Source organism: Amaranthus tricolor, chromosome 13, assembly GCF_026212465.1.
Source record: "Amaranthus tricolor cultivar Red isolate AtriRed21 chromosome 13, ASM2621246v1, whole genome shotgun sequence".
NCBI classification, from domain to species: Eukaryota; Viridiplantae; Streptophyta; class Magnoliopsida; order Caryophyllales; family Amaranthaceae; genus Amaranthus; species Amaranthus tricolor.
This window is the reverse complement of record NC_080059.1, coordinates 1,417,877-1,443,843: the sequence shown is the minus strand read 5'-3', so window position 1 is coordinate 1,443,843 and position 25,967 is coordinate 1,417,877. Positions and strand designations below refer to the sequence as shown.

The window sequence follows — 25,967 nt, the reverse complement described above, 5'->3', positions numbered from 1 at the left end:
CGGCCGAGGGAAGTAGCAGATAGAACATCGTACAGCGCATCGGACATATCCCTCAGTCCGATGATGGCCTCCAACGGCCTCTTCCTACTATGAAATTCCAGAACCGGAGGTGTACGCTCGGTGCCGTCGAAAATAAGTTTAGCTATGTGCCCGCCATAGCTAGGGATCAGTCGTGATGTGACTAACCAGTCCGTGCCAGCGGACTGTGAGCGCCTGCTCTCCCGTGGTGGCTCATTATCGACGAAACTACGTCCTGCGCACTCAGATGCGGCTGAAGAACTAGGGCCGCCACGTGCGAATCTCCCGTCGCGCCCCCGGACAATAGTCCAGTCCACTGGGCAAAAATCAGGAGCTTCGTATTCAACATCATCAGCATCATTATCATCATCACTAGAAACCCCCCAACTACTCTGGATGCTGCTAGCCTGGTCATCAAGAGGGGTTCGCACTAGGTTCAGCGCACTCGACCTTTGGGCAATACTGTGTCTGGCAGCCTCTTCCTGCCTAGCTCTCCTAGCAGAACTCGTTACCCCCCTCTTATGCGGGTCCCCTCTGAGTAAGGTAGGTCTAAAACTATTACCTCTCAACAAGTGTTTAAAAAAACTCTTTCCTTTTCCTTGATTACCAGCCATTTACTACAATTTTTGATAATTTAAGTAAATATTAATAATAAATGAACATAAACAAACGTTACGTTAAATTAACCACATGAAAAAAAAACAATAATTAATTAGCAACAACAAAATTTAACTAATCATTACCAACAAATATAATGTTACAACATATTTATTATTACGATTATTAATAATATTATTGTAATTAATTTTCTAAATTCACAATAATCATAATAATAATAACAATATTAACAAAAAAAATAACATTAATAATAATCATAACAATAATGACACAAACAATAATAATAATAATAATCATAACACTAATAACAAAAACAATAATTAAAAATAAAATTAAAGGAAATTTTAATAACATTAACAATAACAACAACAACAACATCACCAACAATAATAATAAAAATAATATTCAAAAGAATATAAAAAAAGTTAATAATAATAATAATAATAACAATTATAACAAGCCTATTTAAAATAATAAATTAATAATCAAAACAAAAATAAAAATTTAATAATAAAAATAATAACAATCACAACAATAATAACAATATTAATAATAATAATAATAATAATAACAGTAATAATAATAATAATAACAATAATAATATAATTAAAAATAGTAATTATTCATAAAAAAAACGGAAAAAAAAATTCAGTCGCACAGATCTAGGAAACGTGCGACTGAACCGGGGTCTGGTCGCCCAGATCTGTGCGACTCACTTCGATTTTTTTTTTTATAAAATTTAAAATAATAAGATTCGATAAAAAATTATCTCGATTAATTGTTTGCAGATTGAACTTCTTAGTTTTTGCTCCAAAAATTTGCTTTTATAAGTTTGTTTTTTTAGTGTGATAAGAAAATTTTTAGTGATATTGTGGTATATATAGGTAATTTTAAGTCCAGTGGCAAAATTATAATTTTTTAAAAATTCAGAGGCAAATTCGTAATTTCATTAAGGTTGACGATAAAATAAAAAAGGTGAGGATATTTAAGGATTGAGATTTATTAAATGAAAAATAAACTTCCAAGTAAACTTGCATTAAAAAAAGATCAAGGTCATGTCATGACAAATTGACAATGCAATAAGAGAAAACTCTTCACATTTCTGTCAGTTTCCTGCAACAGTTTTTGTCCCATTTTTTCTAACACATTAACTTAAATTAATTAATTTGTCAATCAAATGAAGTTATCTAGTCGGTGTTTGGTTTTCTTTTGCTGAAAATTCTCACTTGTGTAAATTCCGTGTTTGATAATCTTTTTATGACTTCACTAAATTAATTCCACTACCAAAAGAAGAAACAAATCTGTGGCGATTTTCTGTAAAAAGGGCTAAATACCCAAAAACAGAAGAACAAGAACAGAAATTTTGAGTAATTTCCTGTAAAATCAATCAATATCTCAAAATGGCAAATGGGGAAGAAAATGGTGGAGAAGAATTAAGTTTAGAGTTCACTCCAACATGGGTTGTTGCTGTTGTTTGTTTTATCATCATAGCCATTTCTCTTTTTGTTGAACGTTGTCTTCACTATGGTGGCAAGGTTTCTTCTTATTTTCAAATTTTAAGATAAAATTTAACAAATTTTTTTTTTTCAGTTTAGGTTTTTGATTATGCACAAATTACATTTTACTTTGTTTTGTTGGTTGAAATTTCAGTATTTGAAGAGGAAAGATCAAAAACCACTTTTTGAGGCATTACAAAAAGTTAAAGAAGGTAATTATTTATCCTTTTTTCTTATAGTTATTAACTTTTTTGTAAATAGTTGGTGGGGTTCATGAATTGACTTAGGAAAATATTTTGTTAGATGGCATATGTTTTATGAAAATGAATTAAAAGAAGAAAAATTTAGATGGACGATCATTGGAACTGATCAATCAATTGATTTATGTAGTCGACATAATCTTTTGGGACTAATGTTTTGAAATGGTTGTTGTTAATGGGTTTGTATTGAATTTTGCTTTCTTGTTCTCACTTATTGTTTGTGAAATTGGGTGATAGAAGTTTTAATTATGTTTGTCTTTTTATCAATATTTTGCATTTTATTTCATTTTCCAGTTTATTTGATTGTTTAAATTGTTTTCAATGTTAATTTTTGTACTACTTAATGTTTACTTTGTAATTTTGAGAATAAATAAGTGAAAATTTGGATCTTTATGATTAATTCTTACAACTAATTTATGGGTTTTGATGGGGTTGTGTTAAATGGTGTTGGACAGAATTGATGTTATTGGGATTTATATCCTTACTGCTAACAGTATTGCAAGGGGCAATATCCAAAATGTGTATTCCTGAGAAATTTGTTAGGCATATGCTTCCATGTAGCCTTAAGGATAAAGAAGAATCTACTGGTTTATCGACGACTGAACATATTGGTGGGTTCAGGCGGCTTCTTTCTGAGGCCGCGGGGTCTCAAGCTGCTTATTGTGCCAAGAAGGTATTGTTTAACTCTTCAATGGAAGTTTATTGTTGTTTAGATATGGATTATCAACTTTACATTGTTTGCCATAAAGCCCACAATCTATGCCATTTTCTTTGGCTAACACGACATTCCATGTTTATTAAATTGTTTGTACTATTATATGATTGAAGTTTATGTATGCTTACTAATTAGATTTTATAATGTTGGTGGTACATTTGTTTATTGTTCTTCTTTTGGAATTTATTCAATTTTATACTTGTCAAGAAAACAAGAAACATGTTCTCTTTTGAGGAATTTTATCATTATTGTGTTTTCTAAATTTTTGTATTATAAAGTTGTAAGAAGTACCTGTAAAGCGATCAGGATTTTTAAACCGAAGGGTTTTGATATTGTGCAACATAGTGTAAAAATGAAGTAACAATTACAATTGCGGTAACAGGAGTGATGCGGTTAAATATCGGTCGAAAACATGATATTTCACTTGATACGGCCGAAAACGCGGTTTTTTTACACCCTTACAACGCGGGAAATATCAGTTCGTTTATTTTGAAAACCTTTGCAACGAGGCTGATGCGATACAATGCGACCTTGTTTTTACTCTATGTTGTGCGATATTTGTGCTCTGTTAAGCTTGTTGGTAAACAAGGAGTTTTTAGTTCCTTTGCAGTTCAACGAGTGGTTGAGCATGTTTATATCCCTATTCCCTTAAGTACACCGTCTAATGCACATTTTAATTTGTTTCAACTCTCAAATATAATTAACATGACTTAAGCAAACAAAGACTACGAAGGCGGGGATGTTATCGGGAAAAAGTGGGTGTGGTTGGGTTACAAGTAAACAAGTTACAACTTACAAGTTACAATGTTTCGGAAAAAGTATCTTGTTGTTATATGTAAAGAAAACAATTGTGATTGACAATATGAGCACTACCAAATTTGTGCAAAATTTAGTGAACGTGTTTGCTCGTGTAGTACACTAATCATTTGTCATAATTTTTGCAGAATAAAGTCCCCTTTTTATCAATCGAAGGGCTTCATCATCTGCATATCTTCATCTTTGTTCTAGCAGTTGTTCATTGTAGTTTCTCTGTCTTGACTGTTGTTTTTGGTGGAGCAAGAGTATGTATCCAGCCTTATTTTATGCTTCCGTCGAGTAATTAAGTTGGTTTGCACTTTTCAAATTCTAATCTTTTTGGGATAGATACACCAATGGAAGCACTGGGAAGATGCTATTGCTAAAGAAAACTACGATACCGATCAGGGTAAGAAGTAGCAGAACAAAAATACCCTATCCTATTTCCTTGATTTCCCTTTGTATTATGTACTTCCATGAGGGCTAGCCACCCTTGTTTGGTAATTTTTCATTTTAAAAAGGATCTTGTTTACTTGTTTTCTATGGAAATTGAGTTGTGAAGGGGCATGGGCTATACTAGGATTGGGTGGTGAATAGGGGTGTTCAAAGGGCTGGGTTTTAAATATGGTTCAGATTGGATAAAGGCCCTTTAAATTTAATATAGGCTATAAATGGGCTGTGCTTTGAAAGCTCGGCCTGGCCCAATCCCGCTCATTTTTATTACCAAAAATTATTTTAATACCCATTTATCAATTTATAACAATTAAATTATCATTGATAATTATTAAATTCAAAAATATTAATAATCCCATTGATATTGTCATTTGTATTATTTAAATTATCCATTAATTATACTATTTATAAAAGTCCGTTTCCGACACTTATTGAGCCCTTTATAGCCCATTTTATTTTAAATATTGTAGAGCCCATTTTCGGCCTGGTCCTTACATAGCCCTTCAAAATATGGGCCGGATAAGGCTCAAAATGGGGGCCCGACCCATTGAACACCCCTAGTGGTGAGATTAGTTGTTAAGTACTGTTTTTTGCATAAAAATGTTTGGTGTCTGGAAGAGTGTGTATCATATCAATCATTGATCGGAATTGTGACCCTTTTTGTTTCTTTTTGTGCAGCTTTAAAGCCCGCCGTCACCCATGTTCATGACCATGCCTTTATTCGTGATCACTTTGTGGGTGTTGGTGAAAAATCTTCTATCTTGCGTTGGATGGTGAGTGATTTTCTTTTTGCTTGAATGATGGGCATTCAAGTCAATGTAAATAATACACTGTTAATTTTTGAATTCGTGATTCGCTCAAAATGACCCTAAAATAGCCCAAAATCAACCATAATTTGCTTATTTTGATTTGCGATTTGCAAGGTGATTAGTGAATCATGTGACAGTGGTTCAAGCTAATCATAACGACAACTTACTAAAGAGGATTGGCAAAGATTAATCAGTCCAATAAGATCATAAGCGGTTATGTAATATTCGTTTGACGTTTAGCCTTTTTGTTTTGAAACTCTTGACTTCTCTGCCATTAGCACACATTTGTCGAAGTGGATTTCAGTTGCTGAGAGATCCCTTGTTTTATTCATTTACGAGTGTGCTGTTTGTTTTTCAGCATTCCTTCATCAAACAATTTTATGGAGCAGTGACTAAAGCAGATTACCTTACAATACGCCTGGGTTTTATCACGGTAAGCAATTTGTCAAACATTTATTCTGTTTTCGGCCTGCTGACGTATGTTGTGGTCTATGTATACCTGTCATATGTTTAATTTAAGATTGCCGTGATTTAATTTCAGACACATTGCAAAGGAAATCGCAAGTTTAATTTTCACAAGTACATGATTCGTGCGCTGGAAGATGATTTTAAGGTGGTTGTTGGTATAAGGCAAGTAGCATATATAGTGTTGATTCAAGCTAAAAAATGGGATTTTTGAATAGTTTTTTAGATTTATTGATTGATATTCTAATTTGTGTGATGCAGCTGGTATCTTTGGGTATTTGTGATCATCTTCTTGTTGCTGAATATTGATGGTATGTATTTACTTGAGTTGGCTTATGTAGTGTTTAACCTTTAAATCGACAATTTTCTTGGAGACTACGATTAGTATAAAGTAGAATGAAAAACGTGGATAGCTAAACGCGGACAATCAACTTATGGCAAATGCATGTTTAGATGACAACAACCCACTCACCATTAGTTTCTGAGCAACTTTATACTTCTTTTGTCCTTTTGAGTTTGCTACTAAAAATGACATGTCCCCTTAATTGTGACTTTCAGTTTCAAACTCAAAGGGACAGAGGAACACATTTTAATATTGCACTTGGACTTCATTTGTTTCGCCTTATTTTCCTTATCTAAAATTCTTGGGTCATATCTAAACTTATCTACGCTTATTTCAACTTATCTTTTGTGCCATTTATTTTCTTTTTGGGGGTGAAAAGAACATTTATTCCTCCTACTTATCATCATTTGTATGTATTTTTTATAGGATGGCATACATACTTCTGGATAGCATTTATTCCTTTCGTTGTGAGTATCTTCTTCCTATATGCAATTAAATGTCCTATCGGCAAGTTACATCTCATGCACCAGATTTTTTGATTTTACATATCACGTGCACTTACTATTTATGCGAAGTCAATCGAAAATAACCTGTTTGTTTTTACAAGGGTAAGGTTGCATTTGCATACATCTGACTCTTGAAAGCCGTTTAAGAGCATTGGGTGATGAAATGTTGTAATATATTGTCGAGATATTGTTCGTTAATCTCTGGTTCTGTATTGTTCTCAGCTTCTCCTTGCCGTGGGAACGAAACTGGAGCATGTCATAACAAAGCTTGCTCATGAAGTTGCTGAAAAACATATAGCCATAGAAGGTGACCTTGTGGTTAAACCGTCTGATGAGCATTTCTGGTTTAATCGGCCTCAAATCACTCTCTTCTTGATCCATTTCATTCTTTTCCAAAACGCATTTGAGATTGCTTATTTCTTTTGGATATGGGTAAGCAAATTTGCTTTGAAATCTTAATTGGTTTCCATTCTGTGTCTTACTACTGCATCATTTCATGTTCATAATTCGACGTGAAATTTTACTCACTTCACCTTCCTTACGAAAATTGCAGGTGCAATATGGTTTTGATTCTTGTATAATGGGAGAAGTGCGCTATATTATACCTAGACTCATCATAGGGTAAAATCTAATATTATGAATTCTCTGCTCATTCTTGCTTTAGAACTAGAGGTGTTCCACGGGGCGGGTCGACCTAACGGGTCAAAGGTCGGGTCACATTTTAATGGGTCATTTGCGAGTTAGGTTAATAATGGGTAGGGTCATTAACGGGCCATAAAGTATAATAAAAAAACTATTTTATGAACTTTAAAAAAACGGGTCAAGTGGGTCGTATTTGAACCGCCCGGCCCGTTTTCGCCTGACCCGACCCATTTAAATTTTGACCTTGTCTCAGCTTGTGTTCCCTTTTGTGAATTTTCGATTCTTTCGTTTTTGCAGTGCTATCATCCAAGTTCTTTGTAGTTACAGCACTTTACCTCTGTACGCCATTGTTACTCAGGTACCGTATATCATCCCTACAATTTTGTATGTATGTGCTGCAATCTCTTTTATCTCTTTTGATAAAGGTATGGTCTGCCGTCTTCCAACATTGTGCATAACCACATACCCTGAACATAGGTTCTATGGGCGGGTTATATTGAGTATGATATGATGATGTCACTATTATTTTCATGCAAAGGCTTGATTTGGTTCTTTTCTTGAAAACGATATGAAGATGGGAAGTAATTTTAAAAAGGCGATATTTGATGAACATGTACAAGCGGGCATCCTAGGGTGGCGCGAGAAGGTAAAGAAGAAGAAAGCTTTAAGAGGAGCATTTAGCAGTAAAGCCGTTGGGAGATCCACCGAGGGTTCTTCTTCAGTTAATGGCTCTGCTATTGTCGGGACATCGTCTGAGGGTGCTACTACGAGAATTCAGATGGCAAACCTTGTTCAGAAGGAAAATGAGGGGAACGAGATTCAGCCAAGTAACACTTGAGTAAATCACTGGTTAGTTTTTCGTGCAGCTATCGAGAAGTGTATAGCCTCCTGCATTACCCTCTTTTCGAGATGTAGTTTGGTTAATTTATATGGCTTTCGGAAATGAGGCGGTTGTTTTCACTAGTTATAATATTGGCTATAGGAAGTAATGCAGAAATAATCTCGATAACATTACCATAATTTTTTACGCCTTGATCATCTCGGATGAGGGATGAGGGATCTACCGCAGCCTGCAGCTGCAATTTATATGTCTTATAAAGGTGCATTTGCTCTTTTAGAGGACTGTATTTGTCCCAAATGTGGGTTTGTGCAATAAAATGTAATTTTACTTCAATGTATAGAATAAGTTTGCCAAATTATGTTTGTTTTTTGACATTTTACAAATTTTTGGGTAAATAATGTGCTTGGTACCTGCATTTGAATACCATTGTACTATAATTTTCTCATCCATCCAATAATTTTGAGTATTTATACTTTTTATGTTGAGTCATTTCTTAAATTTGTTTTCAGGAAAAAAATTATGATACAATTATACAAATGTAATTTACTATTGTTGAGCCAACTAAATAAGATCAATCTATGGTGTTGTACAAAAAATAACCCCAAGTAATAAAGTACCATGTGCGATCCATCGATTCTGAGGTGTTTAACAAATAATTGTTGATTTATTAGTAGGCTTATTTAATCAATTGAAAATGTTGGTTGTTTTTAATTGCTTTAAGGTAACTAATAAGCTAATTATTTAGGACGATATTTAATAAATTTAAATATTAATTATTATTATTTATATAACAAAGAAAAAATAAACCAAAAAACCAAAAATTATTTACCAAATGTATTTATCGACTTTATAACTTACCATAAAGCCAAAGTAAAAAACCATTAAAAAATATTTACGGAACATCTCTTTTTCTTTTTGAGTTGATAATGTCTTTAAGGCAAATACCAATTGATACTACTCCCTCTGTTCTCTAAATAATCTTTTCATTTGGAATATTTCACCTTAAGGAGAGAAAAATTTAATTAACGTTTTTGACACATTTAGAAGATAAAATATATCCATGTGAGATCTTGTTAAATTCGTCTTAATGTATACTCTTTTATTATGTACTTTTTATAATTTTTTACTATGTGTATTTAGAGATATTAAAAATTAAAATTTACATTGAAAACCGTAAAAGAGTAAATAGGATGAAAAAAAGAAACCACCGAAAATACTAAGAAAAGAACAATAGTGATTAATCAAAGATCAAAGGAGAGTGAAGTGAAGTGCCAACTATGTGTATTGGTCTATTGGTATTGAGAATCTTGGTTGATTTAATAATTGTAGATAAAAATTACTCTGTATATTTTTGTGATAGAAATTTAATTTTAAATACTTCTAGAAAATATTATTTTCACCTCTACTTAAATATATATGTAGGAATATGAATAACAAAATTATAATCATGTAAAATAATCTCAATCCTCTATTTCTCTCTCCATTTCTATTATTCTTTCAAACTCTAATTTTCACTGTCGTTTAATTTTTTTTAATTTTTTTTTATTCAAGTTCAAAATAAAACTTCCATTGGAGAGATTTTGTACAATTTTTTCTACTATTATCTCGCTTTGAGTTTGCATCATATAACTAGAATACATGAGAGTTTTTTTTTATCATATGGTGTAAATTTACAGGAACAGATAGATGATATTGATTTTGCAATTAAAAATGATTTATTGATGAAGATCTTTGCGATGTCAAAGAAAATATATCAATCTTGCATCTAAAAAAAAGTTGTATCATGTGCAATTATACATGAAAATTACATCATTTCAAAATTCTCATTAAAAATTATATCAAACAACGATATGGAAGAAAAAAATACAGAAGTGAAATAAATTTCATGCACGACAATCAATATTTTTATCTACTTCTTGTTTATTCTTATGTAGTTTCATGTAAATTCTCTTATGCAGTACTCCCTCTTATTTAGCCTAATATATAGTCCCATTTAACTGGACACATTTGCAAATGTAATATCGTTAATATCTCTGATTACGCATAATTACAAATTATAAAAAGTTGATAATACTGATTTTTGCATTGAAACGAATCAAACAAAATCTCACTTGATTATGTTATAACTTATAAATTAAAAATAAAATACAAGTTAAGAGTGATTGATGAACAATATCAAAAGTCAAATGAGACTATTAGGAGAAAGAATCAATTTTAACTAAAAAAAGCTAATTCCACAACGTGGGGAAATACTTGTATACATGTATTTCATGTATACTATACTACTGCCACTACCACATGCTCCAAATTCATGGTCAAAAATCAAAAACACCAGTCTTTTTTATGATTTTCAAATAATAGAAATCACAACTCACAAGCCATGATCTCATTCTTATAATTTACAAAATTTCAAAAACAAATGTATAAATCAAAGGAATCTTTTATTACATTAATAAAGTCAATGCTGAGCTATCTTTATCAACTCACACAACTCAAATTGTTCTTTATTTTCTTCTTTTCACCTTCATAAAATCATGCAAAATTATACTATACACTTAAACTCCAATGATCTCTAATTTGTGATGATAAGTAGAGTCGATTGACAAAGCAAGTAAGAAATCCCCATTAATGGCAGAAGTTGTTGTTGAAGAGCTGAATTTAGAGTACACTCCAACATGGGTTGTTGCTCTTGTTTGTTTTTTCATCATCTCTATTTCTCTTCTTGTTGAACGTTGTCTTCACTATGTTGGAAAGGTTTGTTCTTGTAAATTACTTGTGTTTATTTATTTTTAACTTGTTTATGCCCAGATTAAATTAATTTTATAGTATGTTTGGGGATTTTTTTGATTGAAATTTCAGTATTTGAAGAAGAATGACCAGAAGCCACTTTTTGAGGCATTACAGACAATTAAAGATGGTAAATTTCTCTTTTTCTTGATGGGTTTGTATTGAATTCTAATCCTTATTTTTTGGTTTTGAAAATGGGTGAGACAAAAGCTTAAACCTGAGGAATTTAGTGTTATGTTGTTCTTTTTAGGATTTTGCATTTTTAGCATTATAATTTCCCAACTTAATCTATGTTTTTAGTGCTAATTGTTGTACTAATTGATGTTTAGCTTGTCTGCTTTGACTTGTGTTTATGAATAAGAAGACAACAACATTTCGTAACCCGGTAACATTAAATGGCTCCCACCTATTCCCAACTATTACAATAATGATGTATTACATATATGTGTTACAAGATAAATCTACACTATTTGTAATCCGAGCTCTTGTTGAATCGCCAAGGAGACGATGAAGATATGGTTGCGACAATCAAAGAAGTCATTCGGAAACTTGAAGAGTAGAAGACGTTCATGCACTTTCCTATTATAATATTTTTCCCACAAAGGTGCTTGAGATGATAAAATGAAATTTACAATGAGATACAATCTACACAACAAAATCCTAGCACAAGGAAATTGCAATAGTAAATACGCATGTTGTGGTGAATTAAGAACTTTGATGATATTGAGAGTTAATTACTCTCTCAATATTATCTCATGAAATAAGAACAAGAATGAGAGTATTCTTAAGAGAGAAATAAGAAATGATATGGAGATGGGATGAAATGTCCCTAAGCATGCAACCTCTATTTATAGAGCTATGCATCAAACAATACCTCCTTTTGAAACAAAAGTGTTTCACCAAGCAAAGCTTATGAATCAATGTAATATTTCACCAAGCAAAGCTTACGAACCAAAGTAATGTTTCACCAAATTCTTTGAGGCATTTAATTAGACTTATAATATATTTATTTCAGTCCCACTACTATACTAAGTATGTAGTATATATAAATCTAGGTCTATATACTCTAAATGTTCAACACCAACTAGGCGGGTTTGGATCTTTAGAGTATATAAGATATTCTGGGGCCTTAACCATCAACTTAAACTTTTGGCTGAGTTAGTTTCTTGACATGATATTAGAGCCAAAGTAACAAGAGATTACTAGTTCGAATCTCAACCGCTCCTCATTTGAAGTGGAATATTCAGCACCTGGTATGAGGAGAGCATGTGTCATATCTACACTTCCAGCCCAAAGGAATCTCATGTGAGGGGGCGTGTTAGTATATAACATATACCGGGGCCTCAACCATCAACTTAAGCTTTTGGTTGAGTTGGTTCCTGACAGGATTGGATGTATGTAATATCACTTTTTGGTGTTAACAACCATGTTGCAGATTGACCCTTAGTAGCAAACATCATTTACAACTTCAATAAATAAAAATAGTGTTGGTGAGTACAAATGGGAGAAGTCTCATAAGTTTAATTCAGCTACTTAAGTAGAACCTCCATTTTATTTTATGTGTTTCCACAATTAGTAACTGATGTATGTTAAATTTTTGAGTTTGTTTCAATCAAATGTGGGTTCTGAAAAATGGGTTTGTGTGAAAATGGTGGACAGAATTGATGCTGTTGGGATTTATATCCCTATTGTTCACAGTATTTCAAGGAGGAATCTCAAAAATGTGTATTCCTAAGACTTATATCAGGCATATGCTTCCATGTAATCTCGACGAGAAAGAAAAATCAGCTGGTTTATCAACAACTGAGCATGTTGGTGGGTTCCGGCGGCTTCTTTCTGAGGCCGCAGAGTCTCAGGCTGCTTACTGTGCCAATGAGGTGATGCTCACTGCTCAGCTGTTTAGTTGAATTTTATTGTTGTGAGCTCATGGATGAGTTGTAGGCTTTGACCTTAATGGGTATATTAGCTATTTAGTTGTATAATTATTCACATTAGACTACTTATTATAGTGCTAATAATCTATGCCAATGTTCTAAGTTTGACTCTTGACAATTTGTGCTAATTAATGAGGATATTGTACTTTTGGCTTATGTATTGACCTTATCAAATGTAAGCACACTAATTTTATGTCATTTTTATGCAGCGTAAAGTTCCGTTATTATCACTTGAAGGGCTTCATCATCTGCATATATTTATATTTGTTCTAGCAGTTGTTCATTGCACTCTCTCTGTCTTGACCCTTGTTTTTGGAATGGCAAGAGTATGTATCTAGTCTTATGTCATGCTCTCTTATTCATGTTCCGTCAAGTTCTCAAGTTAGTTTGAGTTTTCTTATTAAAATATCCTTGGGATATCTATTGAATTGCCATTAAGGCTTTCGCATTGTTGTTGTTGTGAATATCTTTGGGATAGATACATGCATGGAAGCACTGGGAAGATGATGTTTCTGAGGAAAACTATGATACAGATCGGGGTAAGAAGAACCAAAAAAATAGTGTCCTTTGTTATTTCTTTCTTTTTTTTTTTTTGATTCGGGGGTAGGCTAAGGTAATGAGTGGGAACTAATCCTTGCGGGTGAGAATCGAACCCCTATCACATGGGTGGAAAAGAAAGCTTTCAAACACTAGGCCAGCCTATAATTCTCGCCCCTTGTCGTTTATTATTTTTATTTAATTTTTGTGGTTTGTTATATGAAGTTCCGTTAGTGCTAGTCATCCCATGTTTGGAAAATTTTCCTTTCAAAAAGTAGTGAGTTATCATCTATGGGATGAAATGTGAATTTAAGCTATGAAGGTGCATGGGTTTTCAATGCACTAAACGGTGAGATTACTTGGTAGTTCGCCTGTTTTTGGTAACTATAGGAATTGTTATTGAGGATGTCATGAGTGATAAGTCTTTTAAATTTCATTTCAGGAAACAAAATTGGTATTCGGGAGCATTTGTGTACCATATTACCTGTTAATGTAAACTGTTGAACCTTTTTATATTGTTTGTGCAGCTTTAAGGCCTGAAGCCTCCCATGTTCATGAGCATGCCTTCATTCGTAATCATTCGGCAGGTGTTGGCAAAAGATCCAATATCTCGATTTGGATGGTGAGCCGTGAGCGATTCTTTTTCTTGTATGTGTAGTGTTTATCATTTTTATCATATATGCACACGGCAAATTTTAGTTGTTGAGCAATCCCATGTCTTATTTTTCTTATCAGAACCTACAGTTACTATTTATAGTGTAATAACGGGAAAACATGTTGGTTGGTTGTCAGCGTTGCTTCATCAAGCAATTCTATGGAGCAATAACCAAAGCAGATTACCTGACATTACGCAAGGGTTTCATCATGGTATGCAATTTGTTCAACTTTTATTGTGATTGTAGTATACGTTCATATATTCAATCTAGATTACAGTGATTTTTTTTTTTCAGACACATTGCAGGGGAAACCCCAAGTTTAATTTTCACAAATACATGATTCGTGCTCTGGAAGATGATTTTAAGCAAGTTGTTGGTATAAGGTAAGCTTCACAAGTATTCACCCTAACAATGCTGTTTTAATGTGAACCACAAATCTTCAATGCCTTATCAATAATCCTAAATGAGAAATAGTAGAAGAAATTCTTCCACTGCATTTCAAACTCATATAAGTGTTGGAAATACTTCACATGTAAGGAAGATCCCACATCGTTAAAAAATTGGGTTGTAGACTTGTTTATGATACGATGGGTAATCCTCCTAATACCATATGGTTTTGGGAAAGAGTAAAACTCATCATGTGTTATATGCAATTCAACGCTCATGACCCGTGGGTTTGTGGGCCAGAGCCCATGGGTGCCCTGTGGGTGTGTCCACACGGGTGGGCTCATGGGGTGATTATGTGACGAATTGTCACGGCCTAACAATAAGCACCAACTAAAACCAAGTAGAAAATTCCAAATAAAGAGAATATAGGTCAAGGAAGCTTTTGCATGAGCTAAGTTTCCCAATGGCAATTTTGGCCAATTCTTAGATTTAAAGTGATATTTTTATTTGTGTGATGCAGCTGGTATCTTTGGGTACTTTTCATCCTCATGTTGCTGAATATTGATGGTATGCGTTTACTTGAGTCCGCTCACGCAGTCTTTTGTCTTAAATTTCTTGTTATATGTACTCCTTGTATCCCATGAAAATCTTTATTCTGGCATTTCCCTTCGAGATTATCATCATCATCATACTCAGTGTATCCTGCCCATAGAAAACTATGAGTAGGGTTTGAGGAGGACAAAAAGGCGGCAATTCATACCCATAAAAGAGAGCGCGGCCAAAGAGTCCCTCGACTCGAGATTATGGAGTGTGTAAAAGTAAAGAGGAGAACTTCAAGCTCTTCGATTTTTTTTTTGCATTGCTTTTACCATCATGTTAATTTATCTTGATTTTTTTTAAATTCGAATAAATTTTGGACGTTGGACCTCTCATCTTAATCCGTTGAATCTCTCTGAATCCCATGAAATCCTCTTTTGTTTACGTAAGTACATACTTTTTTGCAGGATGGCATACATTCTTCTGGATGATAATTATTCCTTTTGCTGTGAGTATCTTCTTCATGCACTCAAACATCTTCATGTTTTTAGAATCTTTCACAATATGAAAATGTGGAAAGATGATAATTATGTGGTCAGATATACGCAACCTAACCCTTGTTAATGCAATTGAGTCTTAGTAGCAATTATCAAACATCATCAGCAACTTCACATGAAATTATTCGAAATGAAGTAGTTGATAAAAAGAAGCTAAAGATTTGTAAAGAATCCCTACTTGAGCAGCATCCTTTTTACAACTTGCTGCATCATAATCCAAATCTGATGCTATGCACACGGCCTCTTCTTGTCTCCTACGTTGTTTTCTAGGCCTTCATGGATTTGCTCTTAGAGGAACCTAAGCGCGTCATTTCTGTTTCATATCATCTGTATATATTGTTAATATGTATAACTTATATTTGTTCTCAGCTTCTCTTTGCCGTGGGAACAAAACTAGAGCTTGTATTAACTCAGCTTGCTTCTGAAGTTGCTGAAAGACATGAATCCGTAGAAGGGGACCTACTTATTAAGCCTACAAACGAGCATTTCTGGTTCAATCGGCCTCAGTTCACTCTGTTTTTGATCCACTTCATCCTATTCCTAAATGCATTTGAGATTTCTTATTTCTTTTGGATATGGGTGAGCTTTGTTTCTGACGTCTTCATGGTTGTTTCCCGTTGTCTTACATACTTTTATAATTTTGACGTGAAAAGATTTATGGGTTGGCCTAGTGATTGAAGACTTTCTGTTTCACCCTAATCTATAGGGGATTCTCCAGCCTTATACCGATAGAAAAATGACATCAAATTAACCGATATTTTCCTTGCTTCACCGCAAAAATGTTCAGGTGCAATATGGTTTCAGCTCCTGTATAATGGGACAAGTTCGCTATACTATACCTAGACTTGCCATAGGGTAAACGCCAATATTATTTCTTTGCTGTTCGTTTCTCCTTCAGAACTTCGTTAAGTTGAGTTCCTCTAACCGACTTTTCTTTTCCTTTGTTGCAGTGTTATCATCCAAGTCCTTTGTAGTTACAGCACTCTACCTCTTTATGCCATTGTTACGCAGGTACCTTAACATAATGCTAAACGTTCCTCTAATCGTAAATTCTGTGAGTTTATGTAAAATTGTTGATGTCATGCTGAAACGGGATTTTCGTTCTTTTCTCGAAAATGCGAAGATGGGAAGTAATTTTAAAAAGGCGATATTCAACGAACATGTACATGCCGGGATCCTAGGATGGCGCAAGAAGGCAAAGAGGAGGAAAAAGTTTAGAGAAGCAGTTGATGGATCTACTTCTACAACTGTTGGGACATCGACTGAGAATTCGACGACTTTTGGGACATCGGCTGAATGTTCAATTACTGTAAGGTCATCGACTGAGGGTTCTACAACTGCAGGGACATCGACTGAGGGTTCTACAACTGTAGGGACATCGACTGAGGGTTCTACAACTGTAGGGACATCGACTGAGGGTTCTACAACTGTAGGGACATCGACGGAGGGTTCTACAACTGTAGGGACATCGACTGAGGGTTCAGTTACTAAAATTCAGATGGCAATCCTTGTTCAGAGGGAACATGACAGGAATGAGATTCAACCATGTAACACTTAAAAACTCCGATTAATGAGGATAATCAATGGCTGGACTTCCATAATAGAATAATCGACGTTTGAGATTGCTTGATTGTATTGGCTATGTCAATGTACGTAGCGTGGCCTTCATGCATTGAGCTTCTTTTGAGATATATTGTATGTTACATGGAAATGAGGTGGTCATTTTCACTTGTTAGAATATGTCAGCATGTATAATAATAATAATAATAATAATAAGGAAAATAAGGAAAATAATATGCGTAACTTTTTTCGATTCAATTCATACGATGTAATTACGTTTATTTCCTTGTCAAGATGTTGAAGCCTAAGGATGAAAACAATGAACCTTGGAATAACCCAAACATTTTCTTGATAATGATTAATGAATATTTTTGTATGGGTATATTCTAATTACAACATTAACCCTAGAAAGCACATTAACTGTAGAGCTCTTTAATTACAAAAATACCTTAAAAAATTAAGCTACTTGATATTTACGTATACACATATTAATAGATTTCACTGATTTTTGGACAGATGTTTATTCGGGTCATCAGATCAATTTTAAATCAAGTATTTTAAATCAGTTCAAAATCGAATCTCGAGTAAACATTAGTTTTTATATTATGTAAAATTTATTTTAAAGTCGAATCAAATTGAATTTAATTAAAAAAGTTAAAGAAATATCGATGCTGTCAGTCTTCAACCTTCCACTCCTTTACTCATGTCAAGATAGCCGATAGGATGTTGAACCCTTCAATTTTCACTAGACTACCCTTTTCGAGCGGGAAAACAATCTTCGTCTTCAAAAATAACTCCTTTACTTTCTCTGTCCTCTCTTCTTCTCATTCCTCCATTAACCCTTTCCATGTCCAAACCCACCACCACCAGAAGAGCTAAAAAGGGCACAGATATCTCATCAAAACCCTCTTTAATCACCACCCCCATCAAGAGAAAACGACCCACAAAGCATCTGAACTGTGCAAAAAATGAAGATGATAGTGGGGTTACAGACATAGAAGATTTATTGAAGTTTAGTAATAAAGAAATTGAAGAAATAAGGGTGTCTTTATTAGAATGGTATGACGAGTATAAGAGAGATTTACCTTGGAGAAGATTGAAGGATGATGATAATGGAGGAGAGAAAAAGGCTTATGGGGTTTGGGTTTCTGAAATTATGCTGCAACAAACAAGGGTTGTTACTGTTATTGATTATTATAATCGTTGGATGAAGAAATGGCCTTCAATTCATCATCTTTCTATGGCTTCTCTTGAGGTTGTTTTTCATCTCCTTTTATTTTGGTCATTTGGTTTGATTGTGTGGAAAAAGGTCATCTTTTATGAAATTGGAGTAGTAATGATTGATGATTGAATTGTGTTGAATTTTGTTTTAATTGAATAAGGAGATTGTGCGAGTAAAAGTTGGGATTTTTGTAAAATTATGGCATAAATTAGTTTGAGGGTTGAGACAATTATTCAAGTGTTTCTGTTGAAAGGAGAGTATTTTAATGGATTTTTAGTGATTGTAAACTTAGGAAATTAAGTTATTGGTTTGAACTTTGAAGTTATAATTAATCAAGTTTGAATCTTGAATGTTCTAACTTGAAAATGGGTTTCTTGTGAGTTTTAGTTATGCCATCTCTTTTGAAATTGGAGTGACAATGACTTATTGTTGAATTTTTTCTAAGATGTTACTTAAATTTGAGTAACTAGACAGCTAATGTAGTTTGTGATTGATCAAGATTATTACATTAGGGATTCTGGTAAAATTATGGAGTACATCATTCCATTACATTGGTAATGAGTGGTTGTGGCTCCTACCTAAGATCATGATGCGTGTTTGGGTTGGAATTCCTCAATGCAATGTAGAGATGTAAGCCAGCCTTCAATTCCACGTAATGTAATAGCCAAACAAACCCAAAACACACATGAGACAGGGATATGATTCACACAAACAGAACAAGTTTGTAGGGTGAATCTTGGATTGAAAGACTAGGAGTTTAATCCTCCAAGGCCAACAATCCCCTAAGTATAGCCAAGGACTACTCTCAGCTACAGTAGGTTGAAGATCTTGCACTACTCAAGACCTTTTGAATGTACATACACATTCAAGGAAGAAAACAAAGGAACAATCCAATGAATCTAATTTCTGAATTTTTATTAAACTTGAAACATGTGTTTTACAATGCTAGGGACGCCTATATATAGACTTGGGAAAAGGGGAAAGTACAATGACAAGTTAAGGACACGTATAACTAATTATAACGGCCATTAAAAGACACGTGCAAAACATGTGCACATTAAAAACAAGAGAAACATGCTAAACAGAACACTCTGACATTCTGACCAAAGGTTGCTGAGCAGGTGACCTTCCACGTATCTTCTTGTGCTCTTTAAATGGTTGTTGATGGCCATGATTGTTCGAGGTAGCAAGTTTCTAGTACAAAGATTCCATTTCTACCCTTGGAGGCCCAAATGATTGGAAGATACGATCTAGCCAAAGCTTGCTAGGTCTGCTGGTCAGCAGCTTCATCCTGATACTGCTGTGCATATGCTGTTGAGTGAAAGACCTTCAGCTCTACTTCTTGAGGTCATCTCATGTCTGATAAAAGAACTCTTGGATTACAACATGAAGATCCATATGTAGAGATTCCATTATCATCTTCCATGCTTCCCAAGGTGCATAGGCTTGCTCTAATAAACTCGTGCAAGGTCTGCTGGTTGTCATTCAAGATCAAAGGCTGCTGGGCAGTACCTGTTGAGTGGGTGACCTTCACAGCTACTTTCAGTGGGTTATCCATGATGTGTAGTACTGTTATTGGGCCAAGACATGAAGGTCTATATGCCAAGATTCCAAAATGACCTTCTACACCCTTAGAATCATTCTTGGCTGAGCTGTACAAGGCCTTCAAGGTTGGCTGCTCGACAGTTTGCTGACCTGTTGTTTTTGGCTTTGTATATCCTTCTTCTCTTGTTGAATCAGTGCCCAAGCTTGCATATGACTCAAAAACTTGTTCCTCATCCATGCTTCTTGTACTAGTCATCCTTGAACCATTCCAATATGGTTCAGATCACACCTAGGCGATATTTGGGTGGATATGCGCAATCTTACCATTATTAATGATGATAAAGAACTTGTTGTAGATTGATCCTTTGTAGAAAATATCCTTTGCAACTGCACATAAATAAGAATTGCACATAATTTAATGAGTCTGTAACATATATTTCGTTACTATTTAAAATCGAAGATCTTTTGCGAATTTTGGGATTGACAAATTTTTAAGATCATTTTGGTAAAATCATGTTGTATTTTAAATTTTGGGGTGGAGGCAATGTGGCAAGTTTTTTCATGTGCAAACTGTTGACAAGTTCGGGTGGAGTGTTAAGAGTATAGAACATATCCTGGGGCCTCAACCATCAGCTTAAACTTTTTGGTTCAGTTGGTTCCTTGTCAAGAAACCAACTCAACTAAAAGCTTAAGTTGATGGTTGATGCCCAGGATATGTTCTACACTCTATCATGAAGTTGGTGTTTGCTAGGCCTCATTCAGATATTACAAAGTAGTACTTTTTTGCAGGAAGTGAATGAAATGTGGGCTGGCTTGGGATATTACAGACGAGCAAGGTTTTTGTTAGAGGTGAACTCGGCATTCAATGTTCTTTTCCACTGTTAAAGTCTGTCTTCTATTTCGTTTATATTTTGAATCTATTAATAAACTTTACCCATAGGGAGCGAAACAGATCAATGAAGGGGGCAGTTTCCCTCGAACAGTGTCTTCTCTGAGGAAGATCCGTGGCATTGGAGATTATACCGCTGGTGCTATAGCCTCTATTGCATTCAATGAGGTCTGTGACTCAGACATAGTTGATTGTGTACGATCTCTTGTGAAATTGGTTTTCATTTTTATCTCAACTACCTGAGCTTGTTATGTCAGGTTGTCCCTGTTGTAGATGGCAATGTGGTTAGGGTGCTTGCTAGACTGAAGGCTATATCTGCAAATCCAAAGGACTCAGCAACCGTAAAGAGATTTTGGTGAGGATGTATCCCATTTTAATAACTCGTGATGATTTGGAAAATGTTCGTCTTGATTGTTTGTGTTTGTCGTAACCACGTGTACTAGAACATTAACAACAATGTCAAAGCCTTTATACCAAAAGATTTGGTTCGGCTACATGAAGTTCATGAACCAACATATCAGTTCTGGTGGTCGGAACATGAATTAACAAGGACATTGATGCTGTAGTTCACTAGATTTATCGAATTCTTGCAGTGTTACCTAATTCGTTTTTTTGATCTCCAATTCATTATCTAGATTAGTAGGGCAGTTTTGTTATGAAGGAATCGGGATAAACCCATTTTCATTAGATTTGCTCTAACTGCTAATATAAGTGTTTTTTTCCAGGAGCTTAGCTGGTCAACTAGTGGATCCTTCTAGGCCTGGAGAATTCAATCAGGCGTTAATGGAGCTTGGTGCAGTTATATGCACACCGACAAGCCCTAGCTGTTCTGAATGTCCAGTGGCTGTTCAATGTCACGCGTTATCATTGTCTCGCCAAGGCGGCTCTGTTACTGATTATCCACTAAAAGTTGTAAAGGCTAAGCAGAGGAAGGAATTTTCCGCGGTTTGTGTTGTGGAGTTATCAGAAACCCAGGATTTGGTTGAAGGCAGCGAGGGAACTAGTCATTACCTTCTTGTGAAGAGGCCCGATGAAGGCCTACTAGCTGGGCTTTGGGAATTCCCATCTGTGCTATTAGGACAGGAGTTTGAAACAGAAATTAGAAGGAAAGCAATCGATGAATACTTAAAAACATCTTTTAATCTTGATGTAGGGAAAACGTGCAAAGTGATCGTGAGAGAGGACGTTGGAGAGTATGTCCATATCTTCAGTCACATACGGCTGAAGATGTATATTGAATACTTGAGAATACACGTAAAAGGTACGAGTTATGTCATCTTTGTTTGGCTATTTGTATTATCATACTTGGGAGCTCGTTTTCTAACTGCTTCCGGAAATTTCTATTGGCGAGTAGGTGGGATGAATTTCTTGCGAAGTGTGTCAGATGATGGAAATATCGTCTGGAAATGTGTAAATTTCGAGGAAATTTCAAGCATGGGTCTAACGTCTGGTGTCCGGAAGGTAATACTCTGTCCTTTTTTCTTCTGTGGATATGCCGAAAGGCCCTGGTTAAGCATTGATCTATTCCTTTCTTGGCTGTAGGTTTACACTATGGTTCAGGAGTTGAAGGAAAAAGGCTCGAGTGCTGCAACTCGAGACACTAAGCCAACAAGATCGAGAAAGAGAAGCTGAATAAAATGTACTCCCTACTTTGCTGCATTAGAACTTGTAGCACATTTTGTATAATCTCCTCATTGGGACAGAGATTCTAAAGCAATTTACGCTCTGTTGAGCTTTGCTCGTGGGTCGTAACTTCCCAGAGAACAAGCTTTGTCAGGAGTCGAGGGCATTAGATGGGATGGTTCATGGTTTTTACTAGTGAACTAGAAGCTTTGATGTAAAGTTTTTGCATACTTAGTAAGAATTATACTTCTTTTTTCAGAGTGTACTATAAGCGGTTGGCCCTCTCCATCACGACCCTTTTTTAGTTTGGCTCGATTTTATTGGAAAGTTGGTGTTTTAACGGTTAAAGAAGCCTTAAAATTGCACAGAGTCACTAGTTCAAGTCTTATGGTTGGGCAATTTGTTTTTATACATTTTTAATAAATGCGCTATTCATCAAGTCACCTTCAGCCGGAAGAAGCCATTTGCTGAAAGCAAAATACAGCAAAAGAACAGATGTGGCCTATGTGGGGGAACCATTTGAAATAGACCTAGGGAACGGGTTTTGCTATATTTTCTTTTTTAGTAGTTTTACGAGTTATGATAATTTTTTTTATTTTTTATCCATATATTTAACTTATCTTTTTATCATATCCACATATTTGTCTTATCTTTTCACGTAACTTTTTTTTTCTTATCTTGGTTTTTATACTTGTAGTAAAAGTCAGAAAGTATAACTCATAGGAGTAGGACTTAGGACCTCATTTGTGGGGTCTATTTCTATCCTCAAAGGAGGATTAAAACAGACAAATTCTATTTATTTTAATCAAAAATTATATTTAAATTTCAGTGGCATATATTTACCAAAGTTTCTGTGGATATCAGCCTTTTGGTCTGTAGTCTGTATTCAATACCCATTCAATAACTCTATTCAGTTGATACTGAATATTCATTAGTCTAAGCTTAAAATTCATAATTTATTGGTAAAGAGAATAAATATTATGTGTGATTAATAAGAGCAAATTTATTTGGAACTGCATACTAAAAAAAAAGTCAAGTGCAGATGGCATTAGCACCAGTTGGAGTTTCAAGGTTCATTATTCTTCATTTGTGTATATTAATTTGTACTTCTAATTTCCAGTTTTCAAGTTATTGATATAGTTATATTTTGGTTCTATGAATGGATGAGATTGCAGGATATCTTTTTTCAAAGTTGCTTCTTATGATTTTAATGGAAACAACTGGGTTTCAAGTAGTTGCTCACTGAATCCTCGCACAACCGATGCTACTCGGGTACATGTCCTTTTCTTTATCAACTTATTGTTCTGCGCAAGCTAGCTGTGGGGTGGTTGTTAGCCGTCTAAATAGCTGTTATAATTAGTTAGTTTTAGGCTACAGTTGTATAATTGTAGTTGTTAGATATATTCAACTGGCTAATTAGTTTTATAAATTTTTACTCTTCGGTAAAAATTGTGGTTATGATAACTGTTTAATATAATTTAAGCAAATATAGAAAATTTAACTCTACTTTTAATTTTAAAATGCTAAAAAGTTATGACGATAACTATTTACACCATTAAAGGCTAACTAAATTGCTAAAATGATACCTTACCAAAGCGCGATATTTTTTTCTAATGTAGTGTTTTAGCCTAAACAGCTATGCCAAACACGCTCTACATCTCATGTCCGATGCCTTATTTAGTTTTATTGTGAAAATTAGGAGACATTGTCATGTTGTCTTCTGGTGTCTTGTTCAGTAATCAGTATGTTACAGAATGCTTCATCATTTGGATATTTGAAAATGGTTTTCTGAGAATTCATTAACATTGTTAAATTATGCAAGAAATTGACATTGTGCAACTGGTTTAATTTAGCTTGCGATTCTCAAATCAGGCGCTCCGCGTAAACTTATAGCCTGTTCAGCTGTTCAAGAATCATCCTCTCCTGCAGGTAATCATTTCAATCTTCCCTGAATCAACTCATTGAGCTACTTTAATTTTGAATTAAATTCTCCGTTTCCTTTAGTTTCTCCTGAGGCAACCGATGAAAAGACTGAACCGAAACCAGATGTGAAACCAGCAGCAGCAAAAACAAAGAGTGAAAAGGCGGAAGCGAAACCAGATGTGAAACCAGCAGCAGGAAAAACAAAGAGTGAAAAGGCGGAAGCGAAACCAGCCGCTGCAAAGCCAAAACCGGCAGCAAAAGCTCCTGCTAAAGCATTACCTCAGATGATGGAAGAAGATGTCATTCCTGCCCTCAAATCAACTCTCGAAGCTCAAGATGATATTACCGATCTTGAATTGGTGTTTAACGATAATAAAGTAAGTCGTCTAACTTCTACATCCTATACGTGATTGCAAAATTCCGGATTTAAGAAGCTAAATGTGAAATTACTCTTTCTAATTTTCGGGTTTTTGATGGCCAGTTGGAAGGTTCATTCATGCAGAAGGGCAAACCCTACTTCTTTTGGGCTTTTTTTCCTGATGGAGTTCTTACAGGTAGTTTTGTATTCAGTTTCTTTATGTACTCATCATTCTTTTGAAGTACTCTGTAGATGCCTAGTATGTTGTGTTGGATAGTTTATCACACATCGATAAATTAAAGATAAAGTGCACACTTTGTAAGTCAATGGAGTATCATATAATTTTGGAATGGTATTTCCTTGACTTATTAAGCATGTGCACCTTGTGTTTCCCCGTTTACATTTTGACATTCATAATAAGTCCATCTAAACTTAGCATGGTGTTAAAGCTGTTGGCTCAATAATTAAAACATGGTAGGTCTGAACTTAACAGGGGTTGTCATTGGAGCCCTTTCTCCCATTGTCATATGGTTTTAGGATGTTATCTCTTTCACTAATGAAACATGTACACCTCGTGTTTCCACGTTTATATGCCGACATTCACAATAATTTAAGGTGAACTTAAGATGTTGAGCCAATTTGGCTATTAATTTGGCATTATATATTGCACAATTTAATATTAATAGGATTTTTAATTAAATATCTCAAGCCATAATCTAGACTGACTCGAACCTAGATTATCCGAGGAGTAATAAGGTCCATACTCCATAGTACCTAGCATTTGCACATTTTTACATAATTTAAAGCATTAGTGAAATTCTCACCCAAGTTATGTTATGAACAGGTCCAAAGGGATTCTCTATTTCCTCTTATGGTTCAGAAGTGAGCACAGTGGAACCATTTCTTATTGATGAGAAAAAAATCACCCCAAAACATGTTGTCTTTTGGGTCGAGAAGCGATTGGCGGCTCAAGGGATCATCCCTGTGTGGGAAAAGAATTAATTTGATGTTTTTCAATGTTCAATCTAATCCAAATTCATAGTCTTATAAATTTCTTTGTCAATCATCATACATTCTATTAATTTTACTGTATAATATCAAAAAGGAAGTTTAATTGTGAGCATGTTATTTGTCTTTTTTTCATTGATTAGTATTAATGGAATTTGATTGATTTGCATTTTTAACACTTATCATATTTACAATTTTATAGTTTTGGAAAAACTGGTACATTGATGCAATAAATCACAATTATCCCAATTGCACAGTTGTATATAAATGTACTGTTCAAAAATTATAATGGAAAATATATAATGTACTATGTAGAACATTAGATAGCGTCTGATAAAATTTTAGAATTACACCACGTAGAAAATTATACTACGGAATAAATACATTCTATTAATTTTACTGTATAATAGCAAAAAGTAAGTTTAATTGTGAGCATATCATTTGTCTTTTTTTCATTGGTTAGTATTAAGGGAATTTGACTGA

General features: G+C 34.4%; 4 protein-coding genes across 5 annotated transcripts; all 4 read left to right on the top strand.

The window, feature by feature from the left end:
- The first annotated feature begins 1,746 nt into the window (after window positions 1-1,746).
- Window positions 1,747-8,435, top strand: LOC130798491 (MLO-like protein 1). Its single transcript, XM_057661505.1, has 14 exons — window positions 1,747-2,171; window positions 2,287-2,344; window positions 2,848-3,065; window positions 4,052-4,168; window positions 4,251-4,311; window positions 5,034-5,128; window positions 5,523-5,597; window positions 5,706-5,794; window positions 5,891-5,940; window positions 6,399-6,439; window positions 6,701-6,910; window positions 7,032-7,099; window positions 7,418-7,478; window positions 7,695-8,435. Exons 1-14 carry the CDS (start codon window positions 2,037-2,039, stop codon window positions 7,956-7,958), a joined length of 1,542 nt encoding a protein of 513 aa, XP_057517488.1. The 5' UTR covers window positions 1,747-2,036; the 3' UTR covers window positions 7,959-8,435.
- Window positions 8,436-10,277: 1,842 nt separating this feature from the next.
- LOC130798487 (MLO-like protein 1) lies at window positions 10,278-17,240 on the top strand. The gene is made up of 14 exons (XM_057661501.1): window positions 10,278-10,715; window positions 10,821-10,878; window positions 12,408-12,625; window positions 12,892-13,008; window positions 13,161-13,221; window positions 13,747-13,841; window positions 14,012-14,086; window positions 14,170-14,258; window positions 14,783-14,829; window positions 15,267-15,307; window positions 15,726-15,935; window positions 16,144-16,211; window positions 16,307-16,367; window positions 16,480-17,240. Exons 1-14 carry the CDS (start codon window positions 10,590-10,592, stop codon window positions 16,912-16,914), a joined length of 1,701 nt encoding a protein of 566 aa, XP_057517484.1. The 5' UTR covers window positions 10,278-10,589; the 3' UTR covers window positions 16,915-17,240.
- Window positions 17,241-17,605: 365 nt separating this feature from the next.
- Window positions 17,606-22,794, top strand: LOC130798488 (adenine DNA glycosylase). 2 transcript variants are annotated; one of them, XM_057661502.1, is made up of 7 exons: window positions 17,606-18,171; window positions 20,473-20,532; window positions 20,624-20,740; window positions 20,830-20,927; window positions 21,298-21,833; window positions 21,927-22,033; window positions 22,115-22,794. In XM_057661502.1, exons 1-7 carry the CDS (start codon window positions 17,764-17,766, stop codon window positions 22,202-22,204), a joined length of 1,416 nt encoding a protein of 471 aa, XP_057517485.1. In that variant the 5' UTR covers window positions 17,606-17,763; the 3' UTR covers window positions 22,205-22,794. The 2 variants fall into 2 exon arrangements, with proteins under 2 accessions (XP_057517485.1, XP_057517486.1); XM_057661503.1 differs by having other exon boundaries at window positions 17,612-18,171; window positions 20,636-20,740.
- A 152-nt stretch (window positions 22,795-22,946) lies between these two features.
- LOC130798490 (uncharacterized) lies at window positions 22,947-25,599 on the top strand. The gene is made up of 6 exons (XM_057661504.1): window positions 22,947-23,266; window positions 23,371-23,467; window positions 24,049-24,124; window positions 24,200-24,495; window positions 24,600-24,672; window positions 25,321-25,599. Exons 1-6 carry the CDS (start codon window positions 23,238-23,240, stop codon window positions 25,476-25,478), a joined length of 729 nt encoding a protein of 242 aa, XP_057517487.1. The 5' UTR covers window positions 22,947-23,237; the 3' UTR covers window positions 25,479-25,599.
- Window positions 25,600-25,967: the final 368 nt, after the last annotated feature.